The 19380-nt window shown below is 45.3% G+C and overlaps 1 protein-coding gene across 1 annotated transcript in view; it reads left to right on the top strand.

Moving 5' to 3' along the window:
• Positions 1 to 19380, top strand: part of clvs2 (clavesin 2) — a 58936-nt gene that overhangs the window by 23470 nt on the left and 16086 nt on the right. Inside the window, exons 3-4 of the mRNA XM_071927329.1 lie at positions 16166 to 16276; positions 18089 to 18321. Coding sequence (XP_071783430.1) covers positions 16166 to 16276; positions 18089 to 18321 — 344 coding nt within the window. The remainder of the gene's footprint in view (positions 1 to 16165; positions 16277 to 18088; positions 18322 to 19380) is intronic.

Here is a 19380-nt window from a genome sequence, read left to right on the forward strand (position 1 = left end):
AAATTGCATTTTTCAATTGAATGAACCTTTAATGTAATAGAGATGACATTATATTAAACCTGTTGTTTCAGTTTTGATACATACTTCAGCACAATTAGTATGCAATACTGCAATACTTTTAAGTAGAAGTTTTTACTTCCACTAGAGTATTTCTACTTTGATCTAAGACAAAAAAATCTTCTTCCTCTCTGGCTCATACTGATCCTGATTCTGACAACCAGTCCATCAGTACCAGAGTGGAAATTATGTCAAAGCTGCCCAGCAACAGGGCTTGCAGTGTGTGTGTGTGTGTGTGTGTGTGTGTGTGTGTGTGTGTGTGTGTGTGTGTGTGTGTGTGTGTGTGTGTGTTAGAAGCACACCTCATGACTCACCAAGGCATAAAGAATCCTTAAGGGGTAGCACTGCTGAAGTAGTCACAGTGCAGTTTTTAATCCCAGTGGACATGCACTACTGAGAAGCAGCTCTGCCTGTTAATGATTGGTTGACTTCATCTGCCTTTTGCTTTAGTCGTTGAGGGGATGCTGGAGCGCCACATGTCATTATCACTGAGTGTCACTGTGTTGCTTTCAACAGAGACACAGCGTTTAACCCACAGTGTTTTTGCAATAGAGTGTCCCCCTGTTGGAGGTCAAAACAGTGGATTGTGACGTTTTCTAGTGGCAGCATGGCAGCAAAATATGTGAACTACACCCATGCACACTGCACATACCTGTTCTAATCAAAACGTTCTGAGAAAGTATACTCAAAATGCCTACTAAATATCTGGCACTATGAGCTCTAAGGCGCAATTCTATTGTTTCCTTTGTACCAGGCAAAATCAAGCCATGTATTTCAACTGGGTATTTTTTACAGGTGTATTTATAGCAAGTCCTGATGACAACATGAGGTTTATGCTATTGTGAATAAAGCATGTGTTTCATGCGTTGAATAAAGTATGACAAAGTAAGTAATGACAAAGAAAAATGTGAATAACCATCTGCATTATGACTGTATAGCTGTAGACCGAAGGCAGGTAATTTTTTGGCACTGACTGAATCAGGTCGGTAGGCTACTACCGAGTAAAATGTTGAGGTAAACGGTGCCAACTTTCGATACTTTTGTATTGTTCTGGTTCAGCCAATCTCTAACCACGACGAGCCTTTACAGAGGTGCGCATTTACGCACAACACAATCTTGCACAATGCTTGGTGCAGGTGGTGCTGTCTCTGTTTTTAGCAATCTAGCTAACGCAAGCTAAAACAGAGGTTGCACCGATTTAAGTAGACATGGCTCATTTTTCAAGCTTCATTGCCTAGCCTAGCCCGACGAGTCAGACCTATGGAATGCTACGTAAGCTACGCCTCCCATAGGGTCTGACATCTACACTTTGGCTAATTACAAAATTCGTCTCCCGGCAGAAACAACTTACAGAGTTACTTTGACTTGACTTTGCTGGTGTGTGTAGGTCTTGTCTCTCTCCCTGCAATGTCTTTACGACAATGTAAAAATAAAGTATGGGGAAAAAAGCAGATTATCTGCGTGTCTCTGTACTAGCTAATATCTTTCCCCAGTGTAAACATACTATATCTTGCACATGAATTTCAAAATAAAAGCCCCCTGTACGATGCCTTTACTCGCACTTTGCAAACTAGTCCCAACAATTAAGTTGATGCTGCGATGTGAGAAATGACAAGACCCACAGAAGCAGGCATACGTTGGTTATGTAGGGTTAAAGGGCACTTTCTCCTAAGAGGAAAATCGGGCAGGTGCCCTGGCACCAATGTGTGCACATTAGGGATGGTAAGATTCACCGATTCGCATCGGTACACCGGCATAAAAGTTCAAGATGCAATTGCCCCGATTAAAAAAGTGTGCACCGGATACAATTTGGGATGAACTCGCGATACATCGGTAAAATCAGATTTATTTATATATAATTATTAGTAGAGGCCCTATGCCTTTATTATTTAGAAATGTGACCAATAATTTGTTACCAATAATTTGATATGTAGATTGATTCCTCCTCTCTAAACTGTTTCTCAAGCGCGCTCTCTCATCTCCACTGCTGTCAGTGGCCGACGTCAGAGGGCAGAGGCTACTACGGACGCCGAGGCGTGTCACATTAGAGATCAACATGGAGGAGGAAGAGGTACACAATCCACCGAAGAATTCCTACAAATCAAATGTTTGGCGACACTTCGGATTTTTCAAGAGAGACGGACAACTGGACAAGACGCATGCAATTTGCAAAATATGCCGTGCCGCTATAAAGTACACAGGCAGCACAACGAACTTAAACACTCACCTGAAGCGGCGACATGAGACGTCTGCCTCCCCCTCCCCCTCCCCCTCCCCCTCCCCCTCCCCCTCGGATTCAGCTCTGGCTAGCCCCAGCAGTACCGTTAGCAAGACTGGTGAGCAAAGTATCGCAACTTTTTTTCACGCCCCGCTGGCTAACAGCTCCACCTGTTCTAAGACAATAACCGACGCCATCGCCTTCTTTATTTGTAAAGATATCCAGCCTTACAGTGTTACAGAGAACGAGGGCTTCCAATACCTCCTCCACATTTTGGAGCCGAGGTACCACATACCAAATAGGAAGCTATTCACCGAGAAACAAATCCCTGTTCTGTACGACAAAGTGAGATGAGAGATAGCTGAGTCGCTGAGCAATGCCCAAAGAGTTGCAATAACAGTTGATGGCTGGACGTCTTGCGCCACTGACTCGTATGTCACGGTCACGGCACACTACATTGATGACGAGTGGGTTTTGCAAAACCACGTTCTACAGACCAGAGTGTTCAACGAGGCTCACACAGGGAATAATTTAGCAGTTTTACTGCAGGACGTTTGCCGCGAGTGGAACATCGAAGACAAGAACCCAGCGCTGGTCACGGATAACGCAAAAAACATGATACTGGCTGGAGTTGGTGCAGAGATGGACCCACATGTGTGATGCATCGCACACACACTAAATCTCACCTCGCAAAAATCCCTGAAGGTGGACAGGGTGTCAGAGCTTCTGGCGAAAGTGAGGAAGGTGGTAACTTTTTTTCACAGAAGCCCAAAAGCAACTGGAGCTCTACGTGAAATGCAGGCCCAGTTACACCTGCCCTTCCACAAGCTAGTCCATGATGTTTCCACAAGATGGAACAGTTCCCTTGACATGTTGGAACGTTTTTGGGAGCAGCAGCCTGCCGTGTTGAACACCCTGCTGTCAAGAAAAATAAAGAGGGGAGAAGGCATGGCCAGCCTGACAGAGGAAGACATGACACTGATCCAAGACGTCATCAAATTGATGTCCCCTCTGAAAGTGGCAACCACACTCCTCAGTGAGGAAAAAAACCCCACCATCTCAATGATCTCCCCAATCCAGGCCAAACTGCAGAGGCATTTCCAGCCAGATGAGAGCGATCTACTGGTAATTTCCCAGATGAAGGAGCGATTCAGACAGGACTTTGATGGTCGCTACACATATCTCCAAGACCTCCTCCACTATGCCTCAGCGCTTGATCCACGCTTCAAAGACCTGGCTTTCCTGGATGACAACGACACTAAGGACATGATATTCATAAAGATAACAGCAGAGGTGGTGAAGATGGATGGAGAGGTAAGAATATACTCAGTATACTATAGCTAGTCTCTCTCTCTCTCTCTCTCTCTCTCTTTTATTTACCTGTGTCTTACTTAAATTATGTTTATTTGTTTAGTTTAAGGAAATCTAATAGCTAGTCTCTGGATTATACTGATTATTGTCAGGCAGGGGACAGTGACACACTGAATGAGGGCCAGGCAGCTGAAACAGAAGGTGACAGGAGCCCCCACAGAGAGGAAGAGACAGGTTTGTTTTGATAGGAACTGCGCCAAAAGGTATAAAACTATGTTGATTTGAAGATGCATGTGTTATTATTGTATAGTAATGTATGTCATAATTTTTGTAGTATAGTATTGACTGACATAATTTTTCAGCACAACTGATAATCCCCTCTTCTCTTCTGTTCCACTCCCTAGATGATGTCCCTCCCAAGAAGAAGACGGCCTTGGACCAGATGTTCGGGGATTTCCTCACTGCAAGAGCACCGATGAAGACCACAAGGGAGAGAGCTAAGGAGGAAATCTTAAAGTACAGAGAGAGGGATTCTTTAGGTCTGAGTGGTGATGTGTTGCATTGGTGGAAAAAACAAGTGGATCTTCCACTGCTTTCAGCATTGGCAAAGAGCTACCTGTCCATCCCAGCAACAAGTGTACCCTCTGAAAGAGTGTTTAGCACAGCTGGTGACATAGTTACAGCACAGTGCAGTTTGCTTCATCCTGATCATGTGGATCAACTAATATTCCTGAAGAAAAACCTTAAAGTAGGACATATGAGTTAAATTTAGTGTGAGGTGAGGTGTTATGACAGTGAGACTGGTGTTTACAGCAGCCTGTGACTGCCAATAATAGTTTACCTTTTTTTTACATTTGTAAGAAGTTATGAAAGACCTGTTTGTGAAAGGTTATTTTTATTTTTTATTGTTCATATAGAAACCGCACCACTGCTTTCTGCTCACTGCTGAGTTAGCCTACCTGCTGAAAGAGTGTTAAGCACATCTGTCTGCTGGCAGTAGTTACGGCACATTGCACTATCTTAATTGTTATTTGCACATTGTTAATCCTGAGCATCCTTAAATTGTTTAACTGTTAATTGTGTGAGGTGTTGTAAAAGTGTATTGTACTGTAAACTGAAGACAGAGAACACTACAAAGGACTTGTGAAAAGGCCTGTTTGTGAAAGGTCCAAGTGTTTTTTTAGAGGTCAAAAAGACAGCATAAATGAGATGCTTACTGAGTTGCAGTACTAGAGAAACAAATATGTAAAGTAAAAATGGCACTTTTTTAGTTAATTTATGATTTGCTGCTTAAGAAATAAAATCAAACTCTCTGTACCATATTGAATTGCATAGCATCATTCTTTTGCATCGCGTTGAATCGCATCGTATCGCGCTGAATCGCATTGTGTTGAATCAAATCGTGTCGAATCGCACTGGATCGCAATAGGGGTGAATCGTATCGTATCACATTGGTAGTTGCTTCATATGTATCTTTAATGTATCGGATCATTGGCAATGCATCGAGATGCGTATCGCATCGGCCTCAGTGATGGAGATGCACATCCCTAGTGCACATGCCTGCTTCCAACATGTTTATCCTCTGCAGGAACGGGGAGGGGCGACAGGAAACAGTGGGATTTATGGGAAATGTGGTCTTCATTTTTAAAAACACAAATAGCTACAGTACATGTAGCACTTTTAAATGTAAATGTACTTGATGATTGAACTGATTCTGATTCTGAAACGTCTCGTTAGCTAAATATGTTGTCCTATTGGTGGCATGGACTCTTCTTGACCCTCTGCCACTGTTAGTTCTCTTCAACCTTTGGTGTTGGTAACTGAACAAACTCAATGGTGACCTGAGGCAAGAATCCACAAATGAGGCACCACTATCGCTCAGTCGTTTAGAACAGACATCAAACAAAATGGTAAAGTGGTTGTGAGCAGGTTAGCTTGGCAACAGTTCATCTGCCCTGGAGCTAGGAGTTCACAACATGGGTGAATTTAGGTATGGCGGCCTATGGCTTATATTTATATATTTTGCTACAGAAAGAAATAATTCAAGAGCACATGCATTACTTGATAACACAAATAATTAATCATGGTCTGATTACATTCATTCACCTCACTGGGTCAGAGTAAGTATCAGAACCATCTTCTGGCCTGCTGACACAGGGACTCTGACTTTTGTGTAATACTGTTTGTGGCATAGGAATTAGTCAGCCAGGAAAAAAAAGGAAGGTAAATGAGTCCATATAGGGAGCTAAATATTGTTATATTGTTGTTTATTGCCTCAAGGCAGATTTAATACTTTAATCAATGTAAAATGAAGACAAGTCCTTTAGATGGGTTTTTGGAAAACATTTGACATACCCCTTGCTTTGCTCTAAAATAACCCCCCTGGATCACAAACCTGTCACTTTAAAAATTCCAGCTTTAATATCAGCAAATGTTTTTCTTTCTTTCTTTCTTTTGCTTGTTTATACAATTGTCTGTACACTAAAAGCATTTTTCCATTTTCTTTATTTTCATTGTCTTCTCTTTGTATGCAGTACCTTGGGTAGGCATTCAATTCTTGGCAAATTCTCTAAAGATGCTAGATGCAGGATTTTCTTATTGTTCACTGCAAAAGCAGTTAAAGTGAAAGAGTAGTTGTGAAAAGTAAGGATGATGACACAATCTAATGCTAAGGGAAAATACAGCACTGAGCAATGAGCAAAGAGTATTGGCGAGCCACTGACATGCAAAAACGCACAATCATGGACAGGTCAAGGCCTTTTCCATGTGGAAATGCTAGATACAATGGTCAAACTCAGTATATTTACATTTTTATTTAAAGAAAAACTAGTTGGAGAGTCAGATTGCTTTAAATAATATTTCAATTATTCATAGACCAATCAACAGTTTTACAGAGCCTCATTAGTTTCTTTCATGTTTCTGTGATCCATATCCTATTTGATGTTTTGGCAATTAGTCTGCAGATTTCTTGTTTTACATCAAGAAACCAATGGGAGCTCTAGATGTATTGCAGGTTTTCTGGTGCATAAAGACAGGTGTGTACCAATGGACTTCAAAAGAGTCAAAATCTGCGTATCGTAATGTGAGGTTAGACATGCCTTGATTTACATATTCATCACCTCAAGGTCTCGTCTTGCAGGGGGTTTTGTATCCTGACAGTAACTCCAGGGTTGGAATCAGTGGTTTGGGGCAGGGCGCAAAAACCAACTTCAGCATCTGGACTGGACCCTTACTGAACCTAATATGGAAAAACTTGAGTGCAAAATTAGTGAGCCTTACTGGTTTTCTTTGTTCATTGCACATGCTATATGCCTTTGTTGATTGTGCTGGGAGAAAAATACTATGTACTTACTATAGTGGATATAAATGTCCCATTCCATGTCCCATTCTTTGTGTCTATCATCACTTCTTCTTTCTATCGCCCCCTCCTCCTCCTCACACAGGGAAACCTAGGCCTCTTGCCAGCAGTATAAAAAAAAAAAATCACTGTGCAAGGACGGTTTTAACAGTTTTAGGGTCTTAGTCTAGTTTTCTCCTTCCTCCGTCCTTCTCTGTCCTCCCCTCTCTTGATCTCCTTACATCTTTCATTCCCTCTTGGACGCTCTGTCATCTCCTTTCCCTTGTATCCTCCTCAATACAGTGTCCTCCGCCTTCATTTGTACTCTTTCTCCCCATACCTAACCCTTTCTCTTCCCTTCTTCTTCAGACCTTTCCACCCCCTGACACCACAAGGGAATGCAGATCAATCCTCCTCTTCCTCTCCCTACAGTGCCACAGAGGCCCTGGGCCATCTAGTATTCTGTTTTCTGTGTTTCATGTATAATGCAGTGGGCCCCTTCATCACGGTGAAAGAACCTGTCAGAGCACAGGGAAGGCCAGAGCTTTACTGGGAGGGAGCTAGCAGAGTCCAGGGAGATCTGACAGTTGGGCAAGTGGGGGTGGAAGTTGTTGTTGCTGGTCATGGTAGTGACTAGGGTTCGACTGATAAGGGTGGCTTTACGATTGCATTGTATAAGTGGCAGGAAAGTTGAGACGGACAACTTCTCTAGTTGACTACACCAACTTGTGTGTCATTTATTTTAACCACAGAGCAAGACAATTTACTTTGCGCTCAAAAACACAACATACGTCGAGCAGACGTCAGACTCAGAAAACCAGACTTTCTTAAAGGGACCGTGCCTCCTTAACCCTGAGAAGCATACACTATAACTGCGTGTGTTAAACATACCCAAACCACAGATTATGGTGAATAATGTCTATAGAGTCCGCCACACACATCCCCCCAGAATTCACCATAACAGAGAAAGTCAACGTGGAGGGGGACGGATGACCCGGCCACAACGGCTCCGCAGAACGGGAGTGGGGGCCGGGGCGCCCACAGGAGGAGCCTTGGGGACCCTGCGGCAGCGTGGGGGCATGGTGGGTGGTGGAGGCAGGGCAGGGGGGTGCCCCCGCCGCGGGGGTAGGGCCAGGCCAACGGGTCGGTCCAAGTCCAGGTGAGCTGGTTTGAGGCGGTCCACAGAAACGTGCTCCGGCTTGCCGCCTCCAGGACGCGGAACGGGCCGTCGTAGGGTGGTTGCAGGGGCCCATGGTGGGCGTCATGGCGGATGAAAACATACCCTGCTGACTGCAGACTTGCTGGGACATGAGACCATGGGAGGCTGTGATGCGAAGTGGGGACCGGTGCGAAAACACTGGTGTTGTCCCGGAGCGTGGCCCGTTGGCGGGCTGCAGACCAGGGAGCCGTGGTGTTAGGGACGAAATCCCCTGGGACCCGCAGCGGCTGGCTGTAAAACCAGTTCGGCAGACGAGGACTGGAGGTCCTCTTTAGGGGCGGTCCTGAGGCCCAGCATGATCCACGGGAGCCTGTCGACCCAGCTGCTGTCCTTGAGGCTGGCCCGAAGAGCGGCCCGAAGAGCGGCCCGAATAGCGGCCCGAAGAGCGGCCCGAAGAGCGGCCCGAAGAGCGGCCCGAAGAGCGGCCCGAAGAGCGGCCCGAAGAGCAGCCTTCATGGAGCGATGAAACCACTCGCACAACCCGTTGGCCTGTGGGTGGTACGCGGTGGTGCGGTGGAGCTTCACCCCCAGGCCCTCTGCGACTGCGTTCCAGAGCTTGGACGTAAACTGTGGGCCTTGGTCAGAGGAGAGATGGGGTGCCGAACCGGGCGACCCAGGACCCGATGAACGCCCGGGCCACATCGGCTTCCGGCCATCGAGTGGTCCTGTCCACCATGGTGAGGAGGTAAGTGAAACCGTGGGAGGGGGGAAGGGGGCCCACCAGGTCCACGTTGATGTGGTCGAACCTCCTTTCAGGCACCGGGAACTGCGCCAGGGGGGCTTTGGTGTGGCGGTGCACTTTAGAGCGCTGGCACTCCATGCAGGTGCCAGCCCAGTCTCTCACGTCTTTTTTGAGCCCGTGCCAGACGAACCTGGCCGCCACTAGCTTTATAGATGGCTTTTTGCCCTGGTGGGAGAGGCCATGGACGGCGTCGAACACACACCGTCTCCACCCAGAGGGAACGACGGGCCGAGGCTGACCCAAGGAGACGTCGCACAGGAGTGTGGTGCCGGCGTCGTCGAAAACCACGTCCTCCAGCTGCAGCCCTGTGACAGCTGTCCTGTAAGCCTGCACGTCCGGGTCGGCGGCCTGATCAGCTGCCATGTGAGTGTAGTCAAGTCCCAAGTGAATGGACCCCACGATGGCCCGGGAGAGGCAGTCGACGACGAGGTTGGCTTTGCCAGCGACATGCCGTATGTCCGTGGTGAACTCCGAAATGTAGGAGAGCTGCCGCTGTTGGCGGGCGGACCACGGTTCGGCCACCTTAGCCATGGCCAACGTCAGCGGTTTGTGGTCAAAAAAAGCCGGGAACTGGCGGCCCTCCAGCAGGAAACGGAAATGTCGAATGGCAAGGAAGAGGCCGAGGAGCTCCCGATCGAAGGTGCTGTACTTCCGTTCACTGGGGTGTAACTTGCGGCTGAAAAAGCGAGCGATTGCCAGGCACCGCCCACCCACTGCTCATGCACCGCGCCGACGGCATAATCCGAAGCGTCTGTAGTGATGGCGATCGGGGCCATGGGAGACGGGTGTGCCAGCATTGCGGCGTTAGCCAGAGCAGTCTTAGCGTCCGTAAACGCCTTGTCCCTCTCCGCGGACCAGTCCACCGCGTGTTTGGGGGCCTTGCCTCTCAGAGCCTCGTACAGGGGTCGCATGAGTCGAGCAGCTTGGGGGATAAAGCGGTGGTAAAAGTTCACCATGCCGAGGAACTCCTGCAGGGACTTGATCGTGAGCGGGCGCGAGAAATTCGTGACGGTGTCCACCTTCGACGGGAGGGGGACTGCCCCGTCTTTGGTGATGCGGTGACCAAGGAAGTTGATGGTGGTCAGCCCGAACTGGCACTTGGCTGGGTTGACGATCAGCCCGTGCTGGCTGAGCCGCTTGAAGAGAGTCCGAAGGTGGGACAGGTGTTCCGCTTTGGAGGTGCTGGCGACGAGGATGTCGTCCAGATAGACGAAAAGGAAAGGCAGGTCCCGTAGCACCGAGTCCATGAGGCGCTGGAAGATCTGTGCGGCGTTCTTAAGGCCGAACGCCATGCGCAGGAACTCGAACAGTCCGAATGGGGTGATCACCAACGTTTTGGGGACGTCCAGCGGGTGGACGGGCACCTGGTGGTATCCACGAACGAGGTCCACTTTGGAAAACATGACTTTCCCCGCCAGGTGGGTGGAAAAGTCCTGGATGTGCGGAACCGGGTAGCGGTCCGGCGTCGACACGTTGTTGAGAGGCGCTCCATAGTCTTGAACTCCGTCCTGGCGATGACGAGCTTGGCCGGGTCGAGGCACCGGGCCGGGGTGTAGACCGGGGGGCCGGTGGTGGCGATGTGGTGTACCACCCAGTGCTTGGTGGTGGATGACGAGAAGGTGGGCTGCGTGAGGTCTGGGAACTTGGCGAGAAGATGGATGAACTCGTCCACGGCGGAGCATGCTAGACAGTCTGATGGAGTCTGCTCCACTGAGTGTACATGCGTATGAAGGTGAAGGTGACAGCTGCAGGATGAGACTGTTGAAACAGTCAGAAGGTGACAGCGTCGATCAAGCGGCGGTGTTTGACATCCACCAGCAGTCCATAAGCGCATAGGAAATCCGCGCCGAGGAGGGAGACGGACACTTTTGCCATGACAAAGTCCCAGCCAAACCGCTGTCCGCTGAAACACAGCGCCACATACCTCGTGCCGTAGGTGCGGATGGGGCTGCCGTTAGCGGCTACCATGGGGGGGCCGTGTCCGCCGGCCAGGATGTCCACTCCTGATGCGGGCAGGACACTCCTCTGTGCGCCCGTGTCACACAGGAAACGCCGTCCGGAGATGGTGTCCTGGATGAACAGCAGCCTGCCTGCTCGGCCGATGCTCAGGGCCACTACTGAGCTCCTGCCACGCCGAAGTTGCATGGCGATCGGCACCGCTTGGCTTTGGGCCCAAACTTTGCGTGGTAAAAACACAGGCCGGGGTCCAGCCGCCGATGAGGAGCTGTTGCTACGGCGGCGACCGTTGTGCCTCCAGGCAGTGGTGAAAGAGCTGGGGCAGGAAGCAGCGCGGCCGCGCAGTGTTGTTGACCAGCCAGGAAAAATTTATCAGCCTCCTTGGCCAGAGCACGGCAGTCAGTGATGGCGGTGTTGGCCAGGGCAGCCCGTACCTGGGAAGGCAGCTGTCGCAGGAACAGGTGGACGAAGAGGAAATCGGGTTTGTGCCCACCCAGGAGATTCAGCATCCTGTCCATGAGCTCAAGGCTTGCTGTCGCCGAGGCCTTGCAGAGAGAAGAGCCGGCGTCGGAAAGTTCAAAAGCTCTCAACAGGTGGGCTTTGAATGTCTCATATTTATCCTGCAGCGGGAGAGTTTTGAGGAGGTTCACCACTCGGGATGCAGTTGAACTCCCAAGGGCCGACACCACGTAAAAGTATCTTGTGGCGTCCGCGGTGATCTCCCGAAGCGCGAACTGCGCTTCCGTCTGGACGATTCCCAGAACTCCGGTAGTTTGAGGGAAACTGCGTTAGTCGCCATGTTCAAGAAGAGCTGTCACTGGAAACGTCCAGCAGACAAACGTCGGGGTCACCAGTGTAGAAGTGGCAGGAAAGTTGAGACGGACAACTTCTCTAGTTGACTACACCAACTCGTGTGTCATTTATTTTAACCACAGAGCAAGACAATTTACTTTGCGCTCAAAAACACAACATACGTCGAGCAGACGTCAGACTCAGAAAACCAGACTTTCTTAAAGGGATTGTGTCTCCTTAACCCTGAGAAGCACACACTATAACTGTGTGTGTTAAACATACCCAAACCACAGATTATGGTGAATAATGTCTATAGAGTCCGCCACAGCATCACAATTGTCCCAGGAACCACGTCTGGTTCTATTATGTAGGTCCATTGGAGAATTGGCTGTTAGTTAATAATGTCTAAATATATAACAACCAGGTAAAAAAAAGAGAGATACCTGAAAAAGACTGTTGTGGTGTAGCTGTAGATCCATTCAGTAACGTTACAAGGAAAAGTGAATTGTCTAAACCAGGGGTATTCAACTAGTTTGGAATTGGGGCCAGATAATTAAAATGTTACCAGTTGAGGGGCCATAGATTTTCGATTTCTCATTTTTTTAAGTATAGCTGCTCATGTATGTTCACAAGTGCAATTCACAAGTGCAATTTGGTCTTCTCATCTAGTTCACATTATTTTTAAACAAAGTATAATTCCAAAGTGGAGTGCAAAATACTGTATTACGCAATCTAGTAGGCTTATCTTTAATGCTGCATTCCATTGTATTCGGAACTCTGAGAAAAACGACTTCCAACACGGAAAAGTGCAACAGAACGGTCGTTCAAGTCGGAATTCCCAGTCGGAAACTCTGACAAAATTATTTCCACCCGAGTTGTCCGACATAAACACAGCTGACGTCACAGCATCAATCTGTAGGCTGATTTTACTTAATATGTTTTTGTGTGTGTTATGAAAACCTGTTGTAACAACTTTTTAGTTTCCCTTTGTAACGTAATTCAGTTGACTTGTGCTTCGTTACTAGATAGAAGTCTTTGCTGTATGAACTCGCCTGCTAACGTAACTAGAGCTGTCAGATAGCTACCGTTAATGTTAATGGGTAAAGGCCGTTGCGTCCATGTTTTCCCGAGAAGACGCACTGGAACGCATTTAGATCAGAGGTCGGTAGTTCCAAGTCGGAACTACCGACCTCCGACTTCCAATGGAATGCACCATATTACCGTGTGAACCGACCCTTAAGTTGTATTCCTAAAACACAAACCAGTTTCACTGCACAGTAAGCACACAGGCTTCATACCAACTGGCACAAACAAGTACTTGTCAGTCCACTCACTGTTAAACTGCCGAATTTCTGTGTCGACGTTCCTCTTTTTTAATGTAGAAAGTGACATTTTGTTGATGATTGTGTTGCTAGCGAGCTAGCCCGCTGTGCAGCAGGAGACAGCAGGCAGGTAGTTTTTTTCTCTGACCCTGCGCACTATCAACATTTAGTCACTGTAGCTACTCCTATTGGCTGTAGGGCGGGACAAATGGGCATTTGCAGGAAAAGTCCAATAGTGCATACAGATGAAATATAATGGATGAAAAGTTTTTCTCTGCATTCATGGGAATTAATCAAAGGGCCAGTAAAAAATCAATTGCGGGCCGTATCCAGCCCACGGGCCGCCAGTTGAAGAGCCCAGGTCTAAACTGTCTTGTCTTTAGCCCTAGTTGCTACTCCAGAACACTCTTGAGTTGTAGCTAGTTAGCCAAAACAGTTGAGTTTTGGCACACATCTACGTGGGGCGATATGGTCACTTGTGATTGGTGGAGATTTCCCCTGGTCTAGGCATGAGCCTATTAGAACGCTTTTAGCTTGTTAAAGCAACAGACACCCACCCGTGTCAGGGAAATTTCGGCAGGGCTAGAATTAGTGGATTATTATTTACAGAATGATTTTGACTGAACATTCAAACGTCCGGTCGAAACTTCTGACCGCACCCGGACAATGCATCTGAAAACTGGAGAGTCCGGTCGAAAACCGGGTGTCTGGCAACCATAGCCCACGAGCTGAGGACTCCAACACGGCCGCCAGAGGGTGTGCTACATCACCTGAAAGCCTTCTATATCGGCACACAGATATATTGGTCTGAGTTTACTGAGTCTGATTAATACTAAGAGAGAGAGAGAGAGAGAGAGAGAGAGAGATGATAATGGAGGATCTGTTGAATATGTATTACCTAAAATCAAGACAGGCTGGCACGGAGACCTTCAGCAGACATTTAGAAACATTATCATTAACCACTGCCATTAGCTAATTAGGACATAACTGTTAAACTATTCAGCTGTGTAGTTTATGGAGCCCTCACTAACATGGAATTGATGCTGTAAATGAATGTTATGGAGAGCAATGGTTCTCAACCCTTGTCCTCAAAACCCTGAGTACTGCTGGTTTTCTAACCTACCTATCCTACTTCTATCTATCCTACAGGATTGAAAACCACCGGTGTAAAGAATGTGGTAAAGCAATCATATCAGAAGTGATCGAGAGACCTGGACAAAATAGTTGTCAAATACATTTCAGGTCTTTGAAAAAACACCACAAAGTCTGGATTTTTCATCTTGCAATTGATGTTAAGATAGTTCAAATGTCTGATATACAGTAAGTTAAGCACCCCCCAACATCTCTAAAATTTTCAGCCTCCAAACCAACTACCATCCAAATGAAACCTTTAATTAAAATATGTATTGAAATATGTCCAACATGTCATTTTGACGATGTGTTGATAATGTTGTCCTTTTATTTAAAATCAGATACATATGGTCAGGTCGTGGTGTGGTCAACCTCTGATATGATGGAGGTTTCTTTCCTTGACCACAGCTAGTCAATATGTTTTTGTCTGACCAGAGCAATGATTCCAGGGAAGGATTTTACTCAACCGTCTGTAAAACCTGCAGTGAAACCTGCCTCACCCTGCCTTAAGGAGCTGCTAACTCAAAAACAATTTAATTGGCTTTCAGTGGCGAGTTTTATTGTCTCATGATGGTCTAAATGCACTTTCAGAGGCTTTTCCACCATGAATACTTGCATTTTTTTTGTGTTTGGCAATGAAAGTTGTCAAATTTAACGATTATTGCATATCAGCACAAATATTGGCTATGCGTCAATCCAAAAACATTGCTGTCGACATCGGCCTTCATAAACCCATATCGGTCAAACCCTAGTTGACAGAGCTGGACTGCGCCAAGAGACTCTCTCTCTCTCTCTCTCTCTCTCTCTCTCTCTCTCTCTCTCTCTCTCTCTCTCTCTCCACACACTGCTAACAGCTTTTATATAAACGTCTGCCCCCAGCCATAACCATCAGCCAGCTCTGTTATGTCAGAATATAATCTCACCATACTGTTGGACCAGAGCCAAATTATGACTCATATACACACACACACACACACACACACACACACACACACACACACACATTGAGAAGTGTAATTATCATAATTGTGTCCAGCGTTCTAGGAAATACCATGGCAGGCCCAGACTCTAGAGTTTAACCTGCAATACAAGGACTCATTTCCCTCAAGCACTGTGCTGTTGACTCCAAAATAGACTGGACCATTTCCTATGAGCACAAGATTAGAGCCCATTTACCAAACTAATCTAATAGAAACGGACATGGAATTCATAGTGGTAATTTTTCATTTTCTAATACTCGAAGAAGATTGGGAAGATGAGACTTGCTCCTTATTTGTGAGAGAAAGCAAATAAAACTTTTCATTAACCTTAGTTTTCATTAACCATACTGAACTGCATCCTTAATTTAGGAATTAACCACTATGTCTGGCTGCCCTCTTGTTTGAAATGCAAATTATGAAACAGCATCTAGTCTGAGGCGGAGGTAACCTGCTTCTGTAAAGCCTCCACAGGCGCTGAAGAAGGAGACGGAGAACGCAGCCAATCTGCAATAAAAAAACATGAAACACGCATGTTCATTGTGTTTTTGAACATTTAACTTCACTGTTCTTTCCTTACTGCTTTCCTCCATTGCCATTGTTGTGGTGACTTACCTGCTCTGTGGCTGCTAGCCTCACCTGGATACACACAACCCAGCTCACTGCTGGCGCCCCAAAACGTCCCAACATCATTGAAAAGACAATTACAGTCAAACAGTAGGATTTAGACATGAACACACATGGTCACAGTCTGACACAGACTCATTATGTATGATATATCCAATATATTTATTGGTATTTTAATGTCAAATTGCATTATTATTGCAGTTTTAAATAAAAAGGTTGGTAAACTATGATTTCCAGTCGTTGATCATCATTAGGTCAATAGCCACCAATATAACCAGAAATCATCTATATTTTCATCATCACAATATATTTTCGGAAAAGCATTCATTTTATGCCCCCTCCCCCTTAAATGACGCTATCCTCATATAACTTACATCAGTTTGAGTGGGTTTACCCTCCACCACATCCCTGGTTACATTTATTACGTTGTGTGTTGGCAGACATTAATGGTATGTTCTGTTTTCTATTTCCAACAGGACAGTTTCCCTGCCAGATTTGGAGGGATCCACTTTGTGAACCAGCCCTGGTACATCCACGCCCTCTACACTGTCATACGGCCCTTCCTCAAAGACAAGACCAGGAAGAGGGTGAGGCCAGAGCATGTTTTAGATTAAATAGACACCCAGATGTCACAGAATGAGGAAAAACGTTTCTATATTGGCACTCCAGTTAAACAAGAATTGGTTTATCAGCATTACAAGCATTCTCAATGAAAACAAGTGGGTAGCAAAGCCATAATAGAAACCTTTTCCCACTGTGACAAGTTCCAGTTGAAGTGAATTAGCAGAGTGAATTGTACTGTAAAATGTCCCATAATGACACTTGTTTTGTCTGACATTTTATATGAATTTCCAAAATCATTTGGTTGGATACCTTATCCACAAAGTGTTACTGCTCCTGCCATTTTTCACAGCTGGTATTGCAACATATAGATTTACATACATATAGCAATACATAAACGTACTTAACTTGATCTTTAAAGGAATACATCAAGTTTTGGTGGATTGTCCTGTTGGTCAACTTAGCCATTAATTGATGAGAGCATGGACACCAAAACCACTCACTCACATGTATCCCGGGTAGATCATTGGCTACCGTGCTCCATGCTAACACTTCAGAATACACTATGTTGAGTGATAGTAGGCTCCATGCTAACACTTCAGAATACACTATGTTGAGTGATAGTAGACTCCATGCTAACACTTAATATACCTACACTATGTTGAGTGATAGTAGACTCCATGCTAACACTTAATATACCTACACTATGTTGAGTGATAGTAGGCTCAATGGTAACACTTTAGTAGGCTATACACTATGTTGAGTGATAGTAGGCTCCATGCTAACACTCTATGTTCGATAGAAGGCTCCATGCTGACACTTTAGAATAGTACACTATGTTGAGTGATAGTAGACTACACGCTAACACTTAGCATACAGTGTTGAGTGATAGTAGGCTCTGTGTTGTCTGAGAAGGAGGAAAGACAGACACAGCCACACACACACACAGCAGCGTAAGCAGGACACACACACTCAGGTAGACATATTCAGCCACAAACACACTCATACAGACAGCAGACAGAATGAGTAGACATGCAGAAACCAGGAGGCAGTCCTTTGTTGGCAGATTCCTATGTTAAAACTGTTTAAACTAAGGTAGAAGAGACTGTGTCAGCCTCGAGCTAACTATGGTAGTTCATATAACAGTGAGAATAAATACGTTTTGAGTTTGGATTTGAAGATATCTACAGAATTGGCTTCCCTAATCGTAACTAACTCTGCTCAACTAACATTAAAATACTGGCATATCATCAATTCAATCAACCCCATCCTCTTTGTGAAGATCTTTGTGCATGATTTTTTTTTAAAGATACTTAAACTCATTCCTCTGATAGAAATGTCCTTCATCCAAGTTCAGTGGTGTAGTTCTGAAATAGGTGTAGCTGCTAGCACAAATTTATCATGCTAGACTCACATAGAGAGGAAGCTATAGTCCGTGCTAACAAATATTGTAGGCTACCTGAAAATTGAGCTATCAAAAAAAGTTACCTTTTGGTACTGTACCAATTTTTGCTATCAACATTGATTAAGTAATCAAAAATAATCAGAAGTCATCTAGTCTTCTAGATTATAATAATTTATTATTGAGGAAATCAACTGAGTGTTGTCTTTAAAGCTTTGTTGATTGTGCTACAAGAGCAGCAGATTTTTTTCAGTCTTTGGGTTCTTCATGATTCATGAGACATGCACCTTGGAGGTGCTGCAAGGTTGCGAGAGATTTTATTTAATTTTTTTGTCTTTTTGGATCTGAAGTATTGCAACCTTCATCTGAAAATTTTAAACAATACCACAATACCATGTATCTGTCCTTTATTTTCCTTGATCTGTTCTCTTTGCAGATCTTCATGCATGGTAACAACCTGAACAGCCTCCACCAGCTGATCCACCCTGAGATCCTGCCGTCGGAGCTGGGTGGCATGATGCCACCGTACGATATGGGCACATGGGCGCGAACGCTGCTGGACCATGCCTACGACGAGGAGACCGACTACTGTCCGGAGTCCTACACCCTGTCAGTACAAGACCTGGAGAGAGACCTGGAGAAAGACCTGTCCCCGAAAACCATGAAGAGGTGGGGTTGTCACTTTGAACGCATCCATAGGTGTCATTTACACTGGGGACGCTGGGAACATGTCCCCACCACTTTTTGAAATGGCCGATTTTGTCCCCATCACTTTTTAAAAGCATAATTTGTTAAAAATGTTCTGAAAAATAGCTTGCACCAAGAAATGTTAACTAACAAATGAGAACGCTTTGAGAAAGGTTTATTTGCACAATAAGAAAACATACAATGCAATGTAAATATAGAAGAAACAAATGCGCATTGTCCAAAAAAAGTAACATAAGCTAAAAAAAAAAAAAGAATCCCCCCTAGCCTACTGATTCTAAAATGACCCAAAAACGTGCATGCGCCGATCAGTAACTTTAACAAATTCTTGACTTGTGTTGCAGCTGTGGATGTGATGCATATGGATGACTGTACTTGTGCGGTCGACGTTGTTGTGCGTTTTATGCTGAGTATTTTCGTATTGTCGACTCTGTAGTAGCCTAGGCTATGCCCTTTTGATGCGCCGTTATGCAATTTTTTTCTCGCCGTAATTATCTACTCTGACCTCATACTGATCCCCCCATTACATTGCCTAAAATCGCATATGCTGAAGACCGTTTAAAAAATGTTTTTTCAACCTTTATGTCCCCACCACTTTTCTTTTTTTTTTTAATATATTTTATTTTGCGGTTTAACAATAGACATACAGACGTGTAGGAAAAGAAAAAAGACATGACAGTACAAGAAAAAAAGAAAAGAAAAAAAAATATATGTATAAATAAATACAACAAAATAAGAAAAGGGTGTAACACTGGCTGACAAATCAAATTATGGATTATAAATAGGCATTTACAATTTGCAGATAAATAAAAATACAATCTACGCACAGACAGACATACTGCCCACCACTTTTCAACACAAAGTGACGCCCTTGAACGCATCCATGTCTCTAGTTTGGGACAACACACATTGCTGTTACTTTTCAACACAACATACTGTATGTTGTGTTGAAAAGTAACAGCAATGTGTGTCAGTAACAACAGTTTTTTTTTTTTTTTATAATTTTATTTTTTTAAATCAGGG

Source organism: Centroberyx gerrardi, chromosome 18 (assembly GCF_048128805.1).
Source record: "Centroberyx gerrardi isolate f3 chromosome 18, fCenGer3.hap1.cur.20231027, whole genome shotgun sequence".
NCBI lineage: Eukaryota > Metazoa > Chordata > Actinopteri > Beryciformes > Berycidae > Centroberyx > Centroberyx gerrardi.